At 43.7% G+C, this 18229-nt stretch overlaps 3 protein-coding genes across 5 annotated transcripts; 2 read left to right on the plus strand and 1 right to left on the minus strand.

Moving 5' to 3' along the window:
* Window positions 1–1310: 1310 nt before the first annotated feature.
* Window positions 1311–4372, plus strand: emp-7 (embden-meyerhof pathway-7). Of its 2 annotated transcripts, none has more exons than XM_011395001.1 (4): window positions 1311–1903; window positions 2319–2449; window positions 2523–2868; window positions 2925–4372. In XM_011395001.1, exons 2-4 carry the CDS (start codon window positions 2326–2328, stop codon window positions 3769–3771), a joined length of 1317 nt encoding a protein of 438 aa, XP_011393303.1. In that variant the 5' UTR covers window positions 1311–1903; window positions 2319–2325; the 3' UTR covers window positions 3772–4372. The 2 variants fall into 2 exon arrangements, with proteins under 2 accessions (XP_011393303.1, XP_011393302.1); XM_011395000.1 differs by lacking the exon at window positions 1311–1903 and adding an exon at window positions 1910–2206 and having other exon boundaries at window positions 2925–3948.
* Window positions 4373–4673: 301 nt separating this feature from the next.
* NCU10043 lies at window positions 4674–9389 on the plus strand. Of its 2 annotated transcripts, none has more exons than XM_011395002.1 (3): window positions 4674–6071; window positions 6134–6647; window positions 6705–9389. In XM_011395002.1, exons 2-3 carry the CDS (start codon window positions 6149–6151, stop codon window positions 9086–9088), a joined length of 2883 nt encoding a protein of 960 aa, XP_011393304.1. In that variant the 5' UTR covers window positions 4674–6071; window positions 6134–6148; the 3' UTR covers window positions 9089–9389. The 2 variants fall into 2 exon arrangements, with proteins under 2 accessions (XP_011393304.1, XP_011393305.1); XM_011395003.1 differs by having other exon boundaries at window positions 6203–6647.
* On the minus strand, window positions 9267–11400 carry NCU10044 (hypothetical protein). The gene is made up of 2 exons (XM_952868.3): window positions 10679–11400; window positions 9267–10559 (listed from the first exon to the last, which is right to left on the minus strand). Exons 1-2 carry the CDS (start codon window positions 11157–11159, stop codon window positions 9490–9492), a joined length of 1551 nt encoding a protein of 516 aa, XP_957961.3. The 5' UTR covers window positions 11160–11400; the 3' UTR covers window positions 9267–9489.
* Between the last annotated feature and the right edge of the window lie 6829 nt (window positions 11401–18229).

Here is an 18229-nt window from a genome sequence, read left to right on the forward strand (position 1 = left end):
GATATATTTAGGATATATTAATAAAAATTTACTAAGAGGTTATTAGGTATTATAATATTAGGAGGGGTTATATCCTTTAAATCTTCTAACTTATTAAATTCGGCTATTGTACTAGCAATTTACTATAGTTCGAATATAGTAAATAATCTATTAAATACTTTATTATTCTATTTAATCAAACCGAATTTAGTAATAATAGCCAAAATATCGGCGTTAGAAATAGGGTTAGCGCTTATTTTGCGTCGAGTATAATAAATTAGAAATCAATTGGGGATAAATTACGTAAGTATTATTACGAACTATCGCGGAAGGTTTACAGAAGGGTAAATTCGGGCTGATATTGTTCGGACTTGTGCGTTTCTTATTTGTAAGCAAATTTCGTTTATTAGGATTAAAAGCGCCGGTTGTTTCTCCATAGGGAAAGTCAAAAGGTATATATACGACGTATTAAAGGGGTGATAGTCAGTTGAGAGATTTTCTACAGTGTGGGGTCGGTCTTGGCGTATCCACTTGGGTCAGGAAGCTTTGGGTATGGGGTCGGGTCATGTGAGTACTCAATGACTAACGACCTATACAGCAAATCGCCAGAGCAGAGACTGGAGCACGCATTGAGCTGGGCCGATCGATCCGTGATAGCTTGAATTGCACCGAACGTGGCCGGGGACGGCATTTATATTTTATCGGGCAGCTGCTCCGTTCAGATCGGTCGACGGAGCGGTGAGCGATGGCGGTATTCAGAGTTTCCGGACCGTAAACCTTCCCGAATCTTCTGCGGACACGGCGGGGTAGCTTCATTTTTTGGCCGATAAAAGCACCGGGATGTGGAGGGTTCGGAGGAGTCCATTGGCTTTTAGCTCACGGCGCCAGACCTTAGACTCATATGACGTTCAGAGATGGGTGCCGGCACCAAAAATATATCAAATTCAGAAGGTTGCCCTAATAAACGACTGCAAGAATTTTGCATCCTTCATACGCTCAAAATGAAGAGGTCAGGCAGACCAGTCATCCTCTGTCCGCCTGGTATGTCTTGGCCTTTTTGCTGAGACCACGCCAGAAATAGAGCCTCAGAGCCTCAGAGCCGTGGTACCGACTTCCATCGACTCACCACAATAGCCTGCCATCGGGTGAAACGAAAGAGACAGTTTCGCCCCATCCGTCTCGAGACCTCTGCCTTTGGTGTTTCGAGTTTGTCCGTTTGTCATCCGGTTGACATGGTGAATTGCAAAATGCCAGGGTCTTGGGCCAGGAAAGGGCCGACGACGGATTCGCGCAGGAGTCCAGACGGAGAGGGTAGACGGAGGAGGGGTGGCTCCCGCGCGGGTGGTCGGCCAATGGCACTGAATGTCTTCAGCCAGGTGGGAGCGTCAATGGTCTCAAGGGTTGCAGGGTTCTTCTTCTTCACCTCATCGTCGTGGATGAATGCAACATTTCAACTTGTCTCGAGCAGTGCGGTGCAGATGTGTCGCTCGCCGCTGACTGTGCGTCCCTCGCCCTGAAAACAAAGTGCCCACCTCTGCTCTGCAAGCTGCAGCGTCTCGTTGCGAGAGTTTCTCTCCGTCGCGACCAGCACTGCGTCAGGATTAGGTGGCCAGGTACCCGGTACGTACCCTGCGCAAGCTTCTGTTACGGGGATGAGCTCCCTGGCTGCAGACACCAGCAGGGGTGCAGCAACGGCTTGGCAGTGATTAACAGGAGGGGCGTTCCCTCTACTTACGAGGATCACCCCACCTCCCCGCCTCAATTGCGTCCTCTCCTCATCTTCCAACTTGTCAAGGACCTGAAAGCTCTTGCCGTTGCCAGGCCTCGTCCAGATTTAATATCCTGCTCTCTCCCACTTCTCTCCTCTCTTCTCCTTCCTGGAACCATCACCACCTTTTTTTGTCCATACCAGACATACCAACCTGTAAGTGCCTATCCCGTATTGCTTCACTTGCACTTCAGCAGTTGGTCGCCTTATGATGGCGATGTCCTCCGACACCGCTCGAGTCTGACACAGCCCCGCCATCCTATCACTCCTCGACGAGGCTTGATTCGACTCATCCAAACATTTTTGTCCTGCGGGATATATCCAGCTTTGGCTCTTCTCATCCCAGCTCATAGTTGAGCAGAATCATCCAATGAACCCTCCCCATCATTGTCATCTTTCTTCATCTTGAACCTTTCTTACAACGTCCTCATCACATTCATCCTGTCGCAACAACAAACAGTCTGTACTACCCTACCAAGCTCACCTGGGGTGCCTCTTACTTCAAAAGCAATGTTGCGTTCTCAACAGTCACATCAACGAGTGCACAAAGCTAACATCAAGCTGTCAAAAGATCCAAAATGCCCATCTCCAAGATCCACGCTCGCTACGTCTACGACTCTCGTGGCAACCCGACCGTTGAGGTTGACGTTGTTACTGAGCTCGGCCTTCACCGCGCCATTGTCCCCTCCGGTGCCTCCACTGGTACGTCAGACCGACGCTCTCTCATCCACTCTTCGATAGAAATGTACATTATGCTAACAATAACCTTCTACAGGCCAGCACGAGGCTTGCGAGCTCCGCGATGGTGACAAGACCAAGTGGGGTGGCAAGGGTGTTCTCAAGGCCGTCCAGAACGTGAACGAGGTCATCGGCCCCGCTCTCATCAAGGAGAACATTGACGTCAAGGACCAGTCCAAGGTTGACAAGTTCCTCATCGACCTCGATGGCACCCCCAACAAGACCAAGCTCGGCGCCAACGCCATCCTCGGTGTCTCGCTCGCCGTTGCCAAGGCCGGTGCTGCTGAGAAGGGCGTTCCCCTTTACGCTCACATCTCCGACCTTGCTGGCACCAAGAAGCCCTATGTCCTTCCCGTTCCCTTCATGAACGTCCTCAACGGCGGGTATGTTTGAATGCCCTATCCTTTGTCTGCAAAGCAGTCAACTAACGATGTGGCAGTTCCCACGCTGGTGGCCGTCTCGCCTTCCAGGAGTTCATGATCGTCCCCTCCGCCGCTCCTACCTTCTCTGAGGCCCTTCGTCAGGGTGCTGAGGTGTACCAGATCCTCAAGAGCCTCGCCAAGAAGAAGTACGGCCAGTCCGCTGGTAACGTCGGTGACGAGGGTGGTGTCGCTCCCGATATCCAAAACCCCGAGGAGGCCCTCGACCTTATCACCGAGGCCATTGAGAAGGCCGGCTACACTGGCCAGGTCAAGATCGCCATGGATGTCGCTTCCAGCGAGTTCTACAAGGAGGACGTCAAGAAGTACGACCTCGACTTCAAGAACCCCGAGTCCGACCCCTCCAAGTGGCTCACCTACGAGGAGCTCGCCAACCTCTACTCCGAGCTCTGCAAGAAGTACCCCATCGTCTCCATCGAGGACCCCTTCGCTGAGGATGACTGGGAGGCCTGGAGCTACTTCTACAAGACCCAGGACATCCAGATCGTTGCTGATGACTTGACCGTCACCAACCCCCTCCGCATCAAGAAGGCCATTGAGCTCAAGGCCGCCAACGCCCTCCTCCTCAAGGTCAACCAGATCGGTACCCTTACCGAGTCCATCCAAGCTGCCAAGGACTCCTACGCCGATGGCTGGGGTGTCATGGTCTCTCACCGCTCTGGTGAGACTGAGGATGTCACCATTGCCGACATTGTCGTTGGTATCCGCTCTGGCCAGATCAAGACTGGTGCTCCTGCCCGTTCCGAGCGTCTTGCCAAGCTCAACCAGATCCTCCGCATCGAGGAGGAGCTTGCCGACAACGCCATCTTTGCCGGCGAGAAGTTCCGCAAGGCTGTTGAGCTCTAAGTGGTTTCATGCTGATGGAGACCCGTTCGGATGGAATTGGGACCTGGGAAGGTTTCTAGGGGTGACCGGTTGACCGACATGTGTTACCTCGGATGACCAAAGGACACGGGTATGGCTAATGAAAATGGCGGAATGACATAGAGTTTTAATGATCAATACCAAGTTTCTTTTACCCCATATGCGTTGGCAAGAACCACGTGCAATGTTTGTGACATGGATCGGTAGCGTTAGCCATCTGTTTCTCCCCTTTCCCCGCGATTCCCCGTTCCCATTCCCGGCCCGCTCCGGGCTACCCGGTACCAACTCGGCACCCCTGTTACAGTAGTGCATTATTGTCAGGTCCGCAAGAGACTTATCAACGCTGTTTTCCGAAGGAGGTCAGGATCTCCCCAAGTCGTTTGCAACCTGATAGGCTGGAGTAGGTACGCAGAGGAGCATGTTGAATGTTGCGACTTTTCGTAGTCTAGTGATATGTCTAGCCGACTTTCGGTTATTGTGTGAAGAGCTCCGCCTGTCCAACAGGTTAAAATCAACACCGGCAACAACACCGTAAATAAGCCCCGCTCGCCCGTGTTTCCCGGGCACCTTGATAGAGTAGCCGGATCCTGGCCAAAGGTTTCCTGTAATGGCGTGCGCTTGATCATCGATCCCTCTTGATGACCCGTCCCATGTTGCGGCGACCGTTAAATCGGGGCAGTGAGAAGAGATGTGGCTGAACATTTCATCAGCCCCATTGGCACGCGATATGCAGTGGCTTTCTGCAAACCCCGCCGTCTCAGTCTCTGCAGGTCGGAAGTTCCTGCCTGCCGGCACACATTGCGCCAGACAGCAGCCGCTGCCAACAACGCTTGCCAGCTGACCGCGCGGTTGCTATGGTGACTTTGCATGATTGTTTGGCCAAGGGTGAATCAACAAGCGCAGAAAATCCACACGCCCCTCTCCCTTCAACCCAATTCAGCATGGTCTAGATCGCCAAGGTCGTCATTTCTTCATACTGTACAGACTCAAAGACGACCCTCCCCATCGCGTCTCCCAAATGAATTGGTGAAAGAAAGTCAACATTAGTGACAACGAACAAGCGACACACTGTCCCGATCGCGGGACCTTATCGACGCAAGAAAACAACAACAACAAATTGCTGGCCCCGCACCTTTTGACTTTATCGCATCCCAGACATTGAGCGATCGAAACGTTTACGAGCGCGGGCGACTTTCGCCTTCTTACACGTAACAGCAGAGACGTCAGACAAGATGACACCCCAAGATGACTCCGTCAACTTTGATATCATTGAATCTCACAAGGAGAACATCCAAGCCCTCCCCAGCGGTCGCTCCGCCCGCAAACTCGCAGAACTCTTCTCTCCTTCACATGGCGCCAGCAGTTCGAGGCAAGCGCTCGCACCACAACTAACACCGACCCCGAACCCTACCGAAGTCAAGTCCGTCAACGATGCCATCCGCGCCGAATACGAAGCCGAGCTAGCCGCCTTCAATCCCGAAGAGCAAGATGATCCCCTCGACATCTACGACCGCTACGTCCGCTGGACTCTCGACGCCTACCCGTCCGCCTCAGCCACACCGCAGTCGCAGCTGCATCTGCTGCTCGAGCGCGCCACCCGCGCCTTCGTCGGCAGCGCCCAGTACCGTAACGATGCGCGCTACTTGAGGATGTGGCTGCACTACATTCGCATGTTCAGCGATGCGCCCCGCGAGGCATTCGTCTTCCTCTCGAGACACCAGATCGGCGAACAGCTGGCGCTGTACTACGAGGAGTTTGCGGCGTACCTAGAGGGTGAAGGGCGCTGGGCGCAGGCCGAGGAGGTTTACAAGATGGGTATTGAGAAGGAGGCTAGGCCGGTGTCGAGGCTGGTGAGGAAGTTTGGCGAGTTTGAGCAACGACGGGCGGCACTTCCTGAGGGTGCTGAGGATCAGAGCAATAGCGTCCCTGTCCTGCCGGTGGTCAGAAAAGCGCTGGGCGTCAAGTCAGATCCGTTCTTGGCGGCGGGCGTGGAGAGGTTGCCTCGGGATCCGCAAGCGCCGAGACCGAATATGGGCGTTGGAGGAGCAGCTGCGGGACCGTCGAAGCCGAAGAGTAAGCTGGCAATCTTTTCGGATGCAGATGCGGCAGCCCAGCAACCGGCCCTGGGCTCTCTAAGTGCTGGTTCGAAGGGATGGGATAGTATTGGGAGCTTGGCCGATCGGAAGAAGGAGAATACCGTGGAACCGAAGCCGTGGGCCGGCGAGGTACTCAAAGCTGGCGGAAAGAAACCTGTACAGAAGATGCAGGTATTCAGGGATACGGTAAGTTTTAAAACCCCCCATCACTCCTTTCCTCTCCTTAAACCGATGTTGATCAAGAATAGGACTAATTGTTTACGATGGGTGGTGCGCTCGGCGTTCTGGCGCACTCGTTTTTGTATGTTATTGTACAGATCAAGAAGACTACGAATCCTATGATGATGAACAAGCAACAACTTTCTCAATCACATATTCCAATACACCATTCTCAGTCCCAGGTGACGGTGAACCCGGTATCCGGTAAGCGGGAGAGGGTATTTGTGGACCTCAGAGTGATCTACCCTACGCCTGACGAGCCCGGTACCGAGTTGAGTTTCGAAGAGATATGGGCTGCTCGAAGAGGTTGGCTGGATGTGGTCTGGGAGGACGAGAGAAAGAAACGACCACTAGATGCGATGTTGACTCCAAAGAGGGACGAAAATATGGAAGACCTGACGTTGGAGATGGCGTCGACAAAAATTGTGGCTTACCATGATGTTTTGAAACTGGACGAAAACGGGAAGCCCATCTACCCTGAACACAAGGCTGGCAGGAGCGCCAAGAAGAACAAGGTGATTGAGGTGAACGAGACACAGATCAGTATGCACTTACGTCCCACGCCGACGCGACGTAAAACTTGCTAACGGACAACCATAGTCAAAGCCAAGCTGGACTCTCCTTCTGGGCCAAAGATGAAGAAGAGAGGCTCGTCATCAGAACCAACCATGACGCTGCACACGAAAGCAGCAACAGATGACATCTACGACATCTTCAACGCTCCGCTTAAACCTACAGCAAACCCCAGTTTAAGCGACGACGAGAATCGCTATGATTCGGATGACTATACTTGCGGTGTGGACGACACCTCGAAGAACCTTGCCACCAGTGAGGCAGGAGATGAGACCACAGTTGTAGAGGCAATCGAGGAAACGGATGTTGCAGACGAGGATGACGACGTCAAGAGCGAGTGGTCCGACTTCACAGCGCGAAAACACATTCCTGATTACCAAGGTGGTGGGGACGAAGACCATGAAATGACGGATGTTTTGGACGAAGAACTCAACGGCCAGCCTGAAACCTCCCATTCACAGTTTAATCACAACAAGGTTCCAGACGAAAACCCAACGCAGGGTGAGCGTCCCTTGACTCACAACCCCCCACCCGCACCCGAAGAAGTTCCTCCTACCACGAGGAATATCTTCGTACCAGTCCCTCCCGCAGACTACGTCCCGACAAGAAGGCCGTATCGAGATCCGGTAGAAGTGGCTAATAACCGCCTGCCCTTCATGACGCCTATCACAGAAAGAACGGAGTTTTCGTCGCTCGACGTCACGTATCACCACCCAAACATGCATCACCCTGTTCTCACCAAGACCCCGTCTAAGGCACCGGGCCTGCATCACGACATGAGGGATGACATGTCCGTGGATGGTGAGGAGGAGGACGGCCAATTTTCTGAAAATGAAGATGAAGATATGCTCGAGCCGGAGAGCAGTCCGCTGCGTGAGATCCCTGAGGAAGACGAGGAAGAAGAGGAGCAGCAAGAGAAGTTCTCGCCGATTCCAGTCTTGTATGGCCAGTTGGGCCAGAATCAGCCCGCGGCCAGATCCCCTCTCGCCGTGAAGTCAGTTACCACATCACCTTTGGCACACAGAGCGGTTTCTCCTCTCGCGCCCAGGCTTCCAGGGCCTATCATCAAAGAACTGCAGTGCAACCCCGTCGACGAGCTCGTCCGCAAGAAGATCCTCGCTAACGTTCATCCTCCCCTCACCTCGTACGAGGGCTTCTACGACCACCGCCACGAGAAGATCCGCAAGGGCGCCGAAATCCGCAAGTTTGCTCAAGCCCAGTCCGCGGCTAGTAAGCGCGGGAGGAAGAGCACCTCTGCCGACAAGCGCGATTCCCTCAACGAGCCGCATCCTATCATGTTGCAGCTCCCCGGCAATCCCAGCACCAAGTACACCATCAAAAAGGAACTCGGCGCCGGTGCCTATGCCCCTGTCTACCTGGTCGAGAATTCCAAGCCTACCAAGACTGCCTCCCGAACTGGTTATGGTTATGGGCAACAAGAGAACGAGAACAACAACCTTCCCGCCCACCTAATCCGTCACCCCCGCGAAGCCCTCAAGATGGAACAACCCCCGACGGCTTGGGAATTCTACATGATGCGCCTCGCGCATACCCGCCTCCTCGCCGCCAACACCTCCTTACACCACCGCGCCCTCGCTTCCCTCAGCCCGGCCCTCGAGCTACACCTCTACCAAGACGAAGGCTTCCTCTTTCTCCCCTTTTTCCAGCACGGCACTCTGCTCGACGTGATCAACCTCTTCCGCTCAGAGTCTTCAGGTGTAATGGACGAGCAGCTAGCCATGTTCTTCACCGTCGAACTCTTGCGGGCCATCGAGGCCTTGCACTCGGTGGGCATCATGCACGGCGACGTCAAAGTCGACAATTGTCTCCTTCGCCTCCCTACGACGACGGATATCTTGCCGACTAACCAGTACCACGCCGACGGATCCGGCGGGTGGGCTGCGCGCGGATTGACGCTCATTGATTTCGGGAGGGGTATTGACTTTAGGCAGTTCAGACAAGAAGTCCAGTTCGTGGCGGACTGGAAGCCTACCGCGCAGGACTGTGCCGAGATGAGGGAGGGGCGGCCGTGGACGTGGCAGATTGATTACCATGGTCTTGCCGGGGTTGTGCACGCGTTGTTGTTTGGGAAATACATTGATACGGTGCCTTGCGGAACTTCCCACTCCAGGTCGTTCGGTGGCCCAGGTGGGAATGATCAGAAGAGGTATAAGATCAGGGAGAACCTAAAGCGGTATTGGCAAACGGATATTTGGGGCCATTGTTTTGATTTGTTGCTGAACCCCGGGAGCTATGTGGATGAGGAGGAAGGGGGGAATATGCCTGTCCTAAAGGGGCTGAGGACGGTTCGGGAGAGGATGGAGGGCTGGTTGGAGGCGAATTGTGAGAGGGGCGTGGGTTTGAGGGGGTGGATGGGAAAGGTTGAGGCTTGGTCTAGGGGAAGGAGGTGAAGAGTTACGTTGGTGGGAGGGAGGGTAAGTGATAATCGCGGGTTTATTTTTCGCAGAAGGTGGATTGTTTTACTTTGCTATACACCGTGCCGGCGTTGACTGGTTAGGACACACAAGGAGTTGACAGGCACGGCATCAAGGTTCTATTAAGAGCAAACGACATTGCTGAACATAATGACGGGATGTTGATTTTCTTACTATTGTGGACGTACAATTACTTTTCCATTCCCCCTTTGAGGGTGGCATCTGTCTATGCAACGCTATATATACAAGCTTCAAAGCACCATACCCCCAACTCCGTAGCTAAATAGTGTCTGTTCATTGTCGGTATACGATAGATCATGACAAAATAATTCAGACACTCCGTCTATGCTTGAATGCCTTTGATCATCCCTCGAGTCTTACTCGTGATCCTCCCCCTCACTCTCCTCCTTTACCTTTCTCTTAAAGAAGCTCGATATCGACCCTCCCGCAGCCGCGGCCCCCTTCTTTCCCTTCCCAGCCCCTTTCTTCGCATCTTTCTCAGCCTTCTTATCCACCTGCTCTTGGATCTTGGCCCTCTCACTCGCCCCCCTTTTTTGCAACTCCTCCTCCATCTTTTTAAAATCCTCGCTCTCTGCATCCATCCCCACCAAGCTCTCCAACAACTTGATCTCATCCGCCCATATCTGCTTATTCTCCACCATCTTCCCATCCGCCCCCTTCTCCTCTATCGGCGTCTCCAGCACCATCGGCAACCCCTGCACTGCCTCGTAGTTCATCAGGTTATGAAACGCTCTCAGCCCCAGGAATCCTGTGCCGATATTGGCGTGTAGGTCTCTGCACGAGCCAAAGGGGGCTTTGCTATCGTTCAAATGGAACGCCTTGAGATACTTCAGACCGACAATCTCGTCAAATCGCTTCATGGTTTTTTCGAAAGCCTCTGGCGTGCGCAAGTCGTGTCCCGCCGCAAAGGCATGGCATGTATCAATACACACGCCCACGCGGCTCTTATCCTCCACCCCATCAATGATCATCTTCAGATCCTCAAAGCGGGAGCCGATCACGTTGCCGGAGCCGCACATGTTCTCAATAACTGTCACCACCTCTCCCGTCCCTTTCTCCTTATGCGCCCGGTTCAACTGGCTTGCAATACGCGCGCACGCTTCTTCGATGGGCTCCCCGCCCGTCGAACCGGGGTGGAAGTTGTACAGCTTGATTCCCAATGTGGCGCAGCGTTGCAGGTCGTCGACAAAGTTGCCGTAGGCTTGGTCAGCTTTGGCTTTGTCGACCTGGGCGAGGTTGACGAGGTAGGAGCCGTGGGGGAGAACGTGTAAGGAGGGGGAGTAGCCATGGAGAGAGGCAAGGCGGGAGAAATCGGCGGCGGCGGAGCGGTCGAGGGGCGGTGATACCCATTTACGTTGGGATTTGAGGAAGACGGCGAAGGCGTTGGCGCCGATGTGCAGGGCGTTGGTGATGGAGTTTTGGACGCCTGCAGTTGGGGAGGTGGGAGTAGTGGTTAGTAAAGTGGGGGTAATTAAGGACGGGTAGGAGAGGGGAGGGACGTAAACAAAACAAAACGATGGGTGGGTGGGTGGTGAGATGACATACCTCCAGCACTGCTAACATGGGCTCCAATGTAGAGCTTCCTCTTCATCGACTCAACTGGTGTCCTGGTTGCCAAGGGAGTGGCATCCTCTTCAGAAGCCTTGGTCTTGCGCTTCTTGGGAGCCGGCTTTTTCGCTTCTTCTTGGACAGAGTCCTTGTTCTCGATGTTTTCAGCATTGTCATCGTTTTCTTCCTCTTGGACTTTGCCTTTGCGCTCCCTCGCAGCGACTTTCTTGACAACAACCTTCCCCTCGACCACCTCCGTCTTCTTGACACCACCCTTGGCTCGGGTACCCTTCTTGACGTCAACGTCAGTCTCCTCGACCCTGGATTTCTCAATGGTGGCGGAAGATATCTTGGTTGCCGCCCGCGACTTTGCGCTGCGGGTTGGGCGACTGGGACACATTGTTGAGACTGGCCGGTATGATCGCGAGACTCCAGAAGTACTTGGAAGGCTGAAGAGTCGGATGAAGCTGCGATTCATACGAGAGCAGAACAGAAAAGAAGGGAAGAGGTAAGGTATTGGAAGTTTTGGGTGTCACAATGATGTGGAGCACGTGTTTGCCGCGTATGGTAATTGTAAAGGTTATGACGCGCAAACCCGCGACTGCACGTGCAAGTTTGCTTTCATCGATGGAAGTAATTAAGACCCCTGTAGGTAAGTGTGGAGAGGATGTCATTCAGTAATTCAGTGTTGTAACGGTGTATAGGTTTGTCGTTTACTCGTTTGATATATGCCAAGACGTAAAGTGAAGTTTCCCCGAGACATCCTTCTTTAGTTTGCACGTCACCGTCAAATAGGCTCGATCGACCTTTAACTCGGAATGTCAATGTGCTAGGGATGGGGTGGAATTTCACGGAAATTGTAAGGATGTGAAAAGTAAGGGAAATATCTGAAAAATAAAGGATTATTTCCACACGTGCAGTATCATGTGACCTTATGCCCCATAAATACGTACTATATGGGTGTAAGTGCTGGTATCTGGGCTGGGATTCTATGTGCAAAAGTGGTAGATTTCGTGCAAAATGCTTGGTTTGTGGCTAAATCTAACTGTCTTTTTCTAACTTTTCTTATAAACCTCGATAATTATAATTTTTATCACTATAACTATGGTAATTAAGTTTCGTTAATAATAATGGGATTATCCTCCTGTATTTCCGTATATAACCGATCTTCTAGTTTGTTAAAGAATTCTTCTCTTTGCTGGTTGGGTAAGGCTATAAAGGGAATATAATTATCGTTAAGAGCCTTATAGTTTATAAAGATAAATGAAGCTATATTTATCTTATTAATTTCTATATAATTATATAGAGGACCTTCAATAAAGTTTATATTCGAGAAGGTACGTTTAGAAGGTATACTATTGGCTGGCGCTTGTAGTAGTTTGATGGCTATAAGTTATAATTTACTACCCTCTATGTATAAGTAAGTTTAAAAAGTAGTAGATTGGTAGTTATACCGCTATACTTACCGTTAGGGTGCAAATATCCCTTCTTTTACTAAATAAAGTAAGAATTCGTTAATTAGTTTATAGTTATTAATTCTAATCGTTTGGTTATATTTATTTAAGAAGTTATATAGTTGTAGTATGATTTTTGGAATAGTTGGTTGGATTTGGTGAATTTGTATCCCTATATTATTAGGGTAAAGAAGGTATACTAGCTAATTTATAAGTATTAATTATTTATTCCTTTATATAATATATATAGCTACGAGAGACTTTTAGTTTTGTAGTATAATATTACGCTATAAAGGTTGCTAAATATTTTAAATATTTAATTATTAAGGGATAATATAGTTAATAATTACTTTACTAAATTCTAATCTTAATTGAGTTTTATAAATTGGCTATAGGAAGTACTTAAGAATATTAAGAGCGTACTAGAAGTTAATGTTTTCGATAATAGTTAATACGTTATTAAGTTTAATAGGTTCATTATTATTATTAATAGTAGGAGGTACATCGTTAGGTATAATATTATACTAAATATTATTATATATATTACGAATAAAGGCAATAAAGGCGTACTTCGCTTTTTAAATTGAGGTAATAGATTTATACTATAACCCCTAGCGAGTAATTATACTACTATATAAATATATTAAATTAATATTGATTGATAGCGATAATAATTGATAAGGGGATATTTAAAGATAATTTATAAAGATAGTATGTTTATTAATTTATATAATTCTACTAGTATATATATATATAGTTTAGCTAGCTACAACTTCGAGGTTTTAAAGAAGGTTACTAATTGGGTAATACTATTAGTAATTAACTTAAATAGCTCTATCCCTAGTATATCTTTAATGAGTAGTTGGAGGCTATAAGAATTGTATAGAATGGGGAAAGTATATTTTAATTCGTCCTTCTCTATTAAAATTATATTAGTAAAGCGGGCGTTACTATATATATTAGTAATAAAGCTAGTAATTTTTACTTAGTTGTTTTTAATAAGTATATTAGCCTTAGCGAAGACTAATTGTGCAACGTTTATTATAGTATATTCGGTATTGCTGGTATAAATATTCTTCTAGTAAAAAGTAGTTTTATTAGGGAAATAAATTAAAATATTAAGGATACAACGGTTAACGTAGTTATTAAACTTATTAAAGATAACACTAAGATAGGTAGCTCGCTGGATCTTAATTATTACTACTATTTTAACTTTATTATAAATATAAGGGAAATAAATATTTGAAATAGTACGCTAGTATAGTAGAGTATATATTGGGTTAATTAATTAGAATAGAAGCTTTATTTCTGGGGTATCTATAGTTAAGAACGGTTTGCCCCTATATAGAATCGCTTTAATTATAAATATATTATTATATTCAATTTGCTCTAGGGATAAGACTAGCGCGTAACGACGGATATCTTCGTTGTTAAGGATTTGCTAGTTTAATTAGTAATATTGAAAAGCGTTGTAAATTTATAGATGAAGGTATAGTTAAACGGTTATTAGCTTAGTTAATAATATTAGTAAGTATTATATATTTGTAAATACTCCTTTATTCTAGTAATATTAGTATATTGTATTTAATTATAGAATCGGCACTTAGTATCTTAGGCCCGATTGTTAGAGCGTATATGTAGTTTAAAATGGCGGTAAACCGCTTTATTTCGAATAGGAGGCATCTTGCGGGTGTTGTAATGACTTTAAGCATTTAAAAGTATTTGAAATTATGTGGTTTGGTTGATATACGAAGGAGTTATTGACGATGGTATATGTTGGAGACTATGGTACAGATGTAGATTTTTCTAGTGGCTTGAGCGTACGGGCCGTTATTTGCAAATAGAAATTTCGATATTTTCAGAATTTCGAAATTTTTAGGATTTTTCTTATTTTTACAGGAATTGACCATCCCTACAATGTGCCGATCAAAATAAATCTTAATGGCTGTTTAGAAACTGTCGAAAAACTAATAAAAAGCTGGCTCTTCCCGTACCCCGGAACTAAGACATACCGTCAAATAGTAAGTCCATTACTAATGGGGACAAACGAAGCAGGTAGTAGTCTCTATCACATAACCTCCGACGACAAGCTTCAACGGACCCGCCCCATAATTATATAGGTCTCCTCTCTTCGAACTTTTGTGAAAGGAGGTCTATTACGGTTTTACGCGAAAACGTCGTCGGCTACAGTTATACACATACAAATCGGCCTCAACAAAAACCAGAAATCTACAAATATTTGTAAATATCTCAATAATAACAAATCGTATTTAGAAATAGTTTACTTGTTGGATATAGTACAAGTACGAACTTCCGTAAACATTTTTTTTTTTTTCTATTATTACCTATATTAACTATTAATTATCTACTAGGGGGTTACCTTCGTCGGCTATAATAATTATTATTTAAGAAATAGGTATTATATTTCTATTAACTTTAATTTAAATTATTTAAAATTTAACTAAAATAATAGTTTAAGTAAATTACACCTTTAACGAAATTTTTACTTTCATTTAATATTTTAAAACCTATTCCGACTTTACTATGTTACCTATACTAAATATAATTATATAGTAATATATTACTATAATTATTGAATATACGAATTTAAATAATTATAAATAATTTTAAATTCGGTTTATATATACTATTATTTAACTTTTATTTAACCTAACCGCTTAATTAACGTTTAGTTAAACCCTACGTTAGCCTCACCCTAAGTAGGTTAAATATATCCGTTATATTATTTACCGGTATAGTAATATAATTTTAATTACTATAACCGAATTTAATAAAAGTATTATACTTTAAATAGTATTAATTATTCTTCCTATATAAATTATATTACAAATTGTACCTCTCACTCGTCTTAATTAAAAATAAAGGGACGTTATTATAATATATTCCGGTACCAAACCCCTATTAATTAATTAAAACCTCTATAAAGTATATAAACCTACCCTATCTATTTTAATAAGTAATTAATATATTTAAACTAATATATTATAGGATTGTATATATTCGGGATATTTTACATATATTCTCCTCGGACTTAAATAAACCTTCTATTATTAATTTCTTAAATTCCTTCGTACTCTAGAATTTGTTATTTAAATAGCATTTATTACTATTAACGAACTTTATACTGTTTACTAATAACATAACTTCCGTACTTATTTCTCCGATCTTTACTAACTCCGGCGGACCCTACCCCTTTTAATTTTATAGTTCGGATATATAACTATATTAATTAAAGAATCGGAAATATATATATAAGAATACGCCGGCTTCTATCCACTTAAACAATTAGTAAACTCACTTCAAATTATTCGTACTTCTATCGACCGGCCTAATATTAATATCGTCTTTAATTCTATCCCTAAATTTAAAATACAAAACTTTAAACGTCTTAAATTCCTCCTCGGCCCCACTTCTAATAGTATTATCCCAAAAACGATTATCTATATCGATAATAAAAATTTAATTAATAAAACGAAGAAACATCTCATCTACTCCTTAATTAAATATAATCTCTATAATTAATCCAATACGTATTTAACTATCTAAGTATACTACTTATATATCTACCCCATAAATCAAAATCGTTTTTACTATTAATTTATTACTTTTAAATCCTAATATCGCATTATTATATTTATAGTAATATTAGGAATAGGAATGGATATCCTTAATATAATATATATTGTACAATACAGCTAGGTTAAATCTAAGGATATTTCGGATTTATAATAGCGTTTTAGCTGTACTATTTATAATAGTAAATATAACTTCGCTTACTTCTTTACGCCCTATTAGTATTTTAACCGGCTTAGGTTTAAATTTATTAAACCGTCCGTACTAGTAATACAATTTACTAACCCCTTATATATATATAAATCCGATTCGTCCTTTATAATAAATACCCTATTTAAAATTATATAATTTTAATTACTAAACCGGACTATAAATACATAGTCCGTAAAAAACCCTATTTATAGTATATTCTTATTCCGGAACCTTTAATTGAAGAAGTGGACGAAGCGGAATAAAAAGTAACGAACCAACCTAATTAATAACCATCCCAATATATATATTATTACTAACGTAATATATTTTTGCAAAGCCCTACTTAAAGTACTATAAAATTATATCGACCGCTAGAATTACCTATGGAATACCTACTATAATAAATATAATTATTACTTTAATCAAATTAAATAAATACCCCTAAAACCGAAGAAGTTCGGTGCCCCTACGCCTACAAATAAAGTAGGCTTATTCTTATTTTACTTTGAAGGTTTTTTTATAGAGTGTATTATATTTATATTTATAATATTAAATATTAATTTCTAATTACCGTACTCTATTCTTATCCTACCCGAAATATCCTAGTAAATTGTACGTTTAATAATCGGTAGAGGTGTATCCGTACGTACTATAATGAATATAATAGAAGGTATACCCCTCTTATAAAATTGGAAGTACCTAGATTAATATAGTCCCAACCTCGTTACTAAATATATTAAACTATTCTCGGTTATTAATATTATTCCGAATAGTAAGTATAAAAACGTCTATACTAATAATATAATATATAGTAGAAATAGTACTACCTTACCTACTCCGGTTATAAATCCTTTAGGGGCGGCCCTATATATTATTATAACCCTAGCCCCTATTGTACTATTATACTCTACCTAACGTCCTACACATAGGGGTCGATAACCGAAATATAATAAATATTAAGTTTAGATTAGGTCCTTTTTCCTCCGACTAAAATTGAATTCTAATATTTATAGGCGTAGATAGGAACTATCTTAATTACTACTTTATTCCTATTATTCTAATACTATCCCCTCTTTATTCTAATAGGAATAGAGGAAATAAAATCTCTTTATTCTAATTAGAATAGAGGTAATAAAGTCCCTTTACTCTAATAAAAGTAAAAATAATAAAGTCCTTTTACTTTAATAAGAGTAAAGATAATTAAAGTCCCCTTATTTTAATAAAAGTAAAAATAATTAGTATAGGAAGGGTCTAGTAAAACGATTCTCTATAAAATAGAAGACGTATATCCTTTTAGTAGGGTCTTTATATGTATGACCTAAGATTAATGAGGGAGTATATAAGTAATATATAAAAAAGCTAATATATATTACAATTTCTATAAATTATAGGCTTCCGAATTACTAATTTACTCTTTTATATATATTTCTTTAATTTCTTCGCTAAAATTTATCTATATACTAATAACTAGTAGCTCCTTTACTAACTTTTTAATATATCTTATTATATCGCCCTTTTCTAATTACTCCTTAAATATCTTTTAGAGGTTTATAACGGCTATAAATAAATCGCCTACGCTTAAGACTCTCTCTAGCGATATAATAATAGCAATTATAAATTGTTTAAGGATTTCGGCTACTCTTATTTCTTACTTATTGGATAATAGAATTGAAGGGGTATTGCTAAAAGGTATAAAAGTAATATTAAGAGTTAAATCGGGGTTTAATATTATATAGCGCTATACTATTAGGGTTACCTGTATTATTACAATAGGTAGCGTAGGTTCCTTATTATTTCTATCACCCCTCTTAATATACCTTTTACTATTATTAAAGATCTTAAAATATTAATTATTACTGCTAACGGACATTAAATTTATTTAATTCTCTTAAGTATTAAACGGTTCTATACAATTTAGCGCGTTCGTTCTACGCTTTATATTAGCGAATATTTTATTATATAGGTTCGAAAAGGTAATTCTCTTCTTTTTAGTTATAGGTTAATCATTTAGTAGGAATATTACCCGCTTACCCCGACCTATCCCCTCAATTAGAATTAATATAGTAATTAATAATTAATTAGTACTATTAAATATAGGATTTAAGGATGTAATACTAGTAATAGGTAACCCTAATAACTCCTCCTCCCTAATAAAAGAGGTAGTAAAAGATATAAAGTAAATAGTATTATTATAATTTAATAATCGGGGGTATTTGTTATTATTAATTTCTTTAGAATTAGAGAGTTTATTACTATTATTATACGGCGATCCCTCCTGGGTAGCTGCTATGTTAATTAAATTAGTAAT

The sequence above is a fragment of the Neurospora crassa genome, linkage group I, assembly GCF_000182925.2.
Source record: "Neurospora crassa OR74A linkage group I, whole genome shotgun sequence".
Taxonomy (NCBI): domain Eukaryota; kingdom Fungi; phylum Ascomycota; class Sordariomycetes; order Sordariales; family Sordariaceae; genus Neurospora; species Neurospora crassa.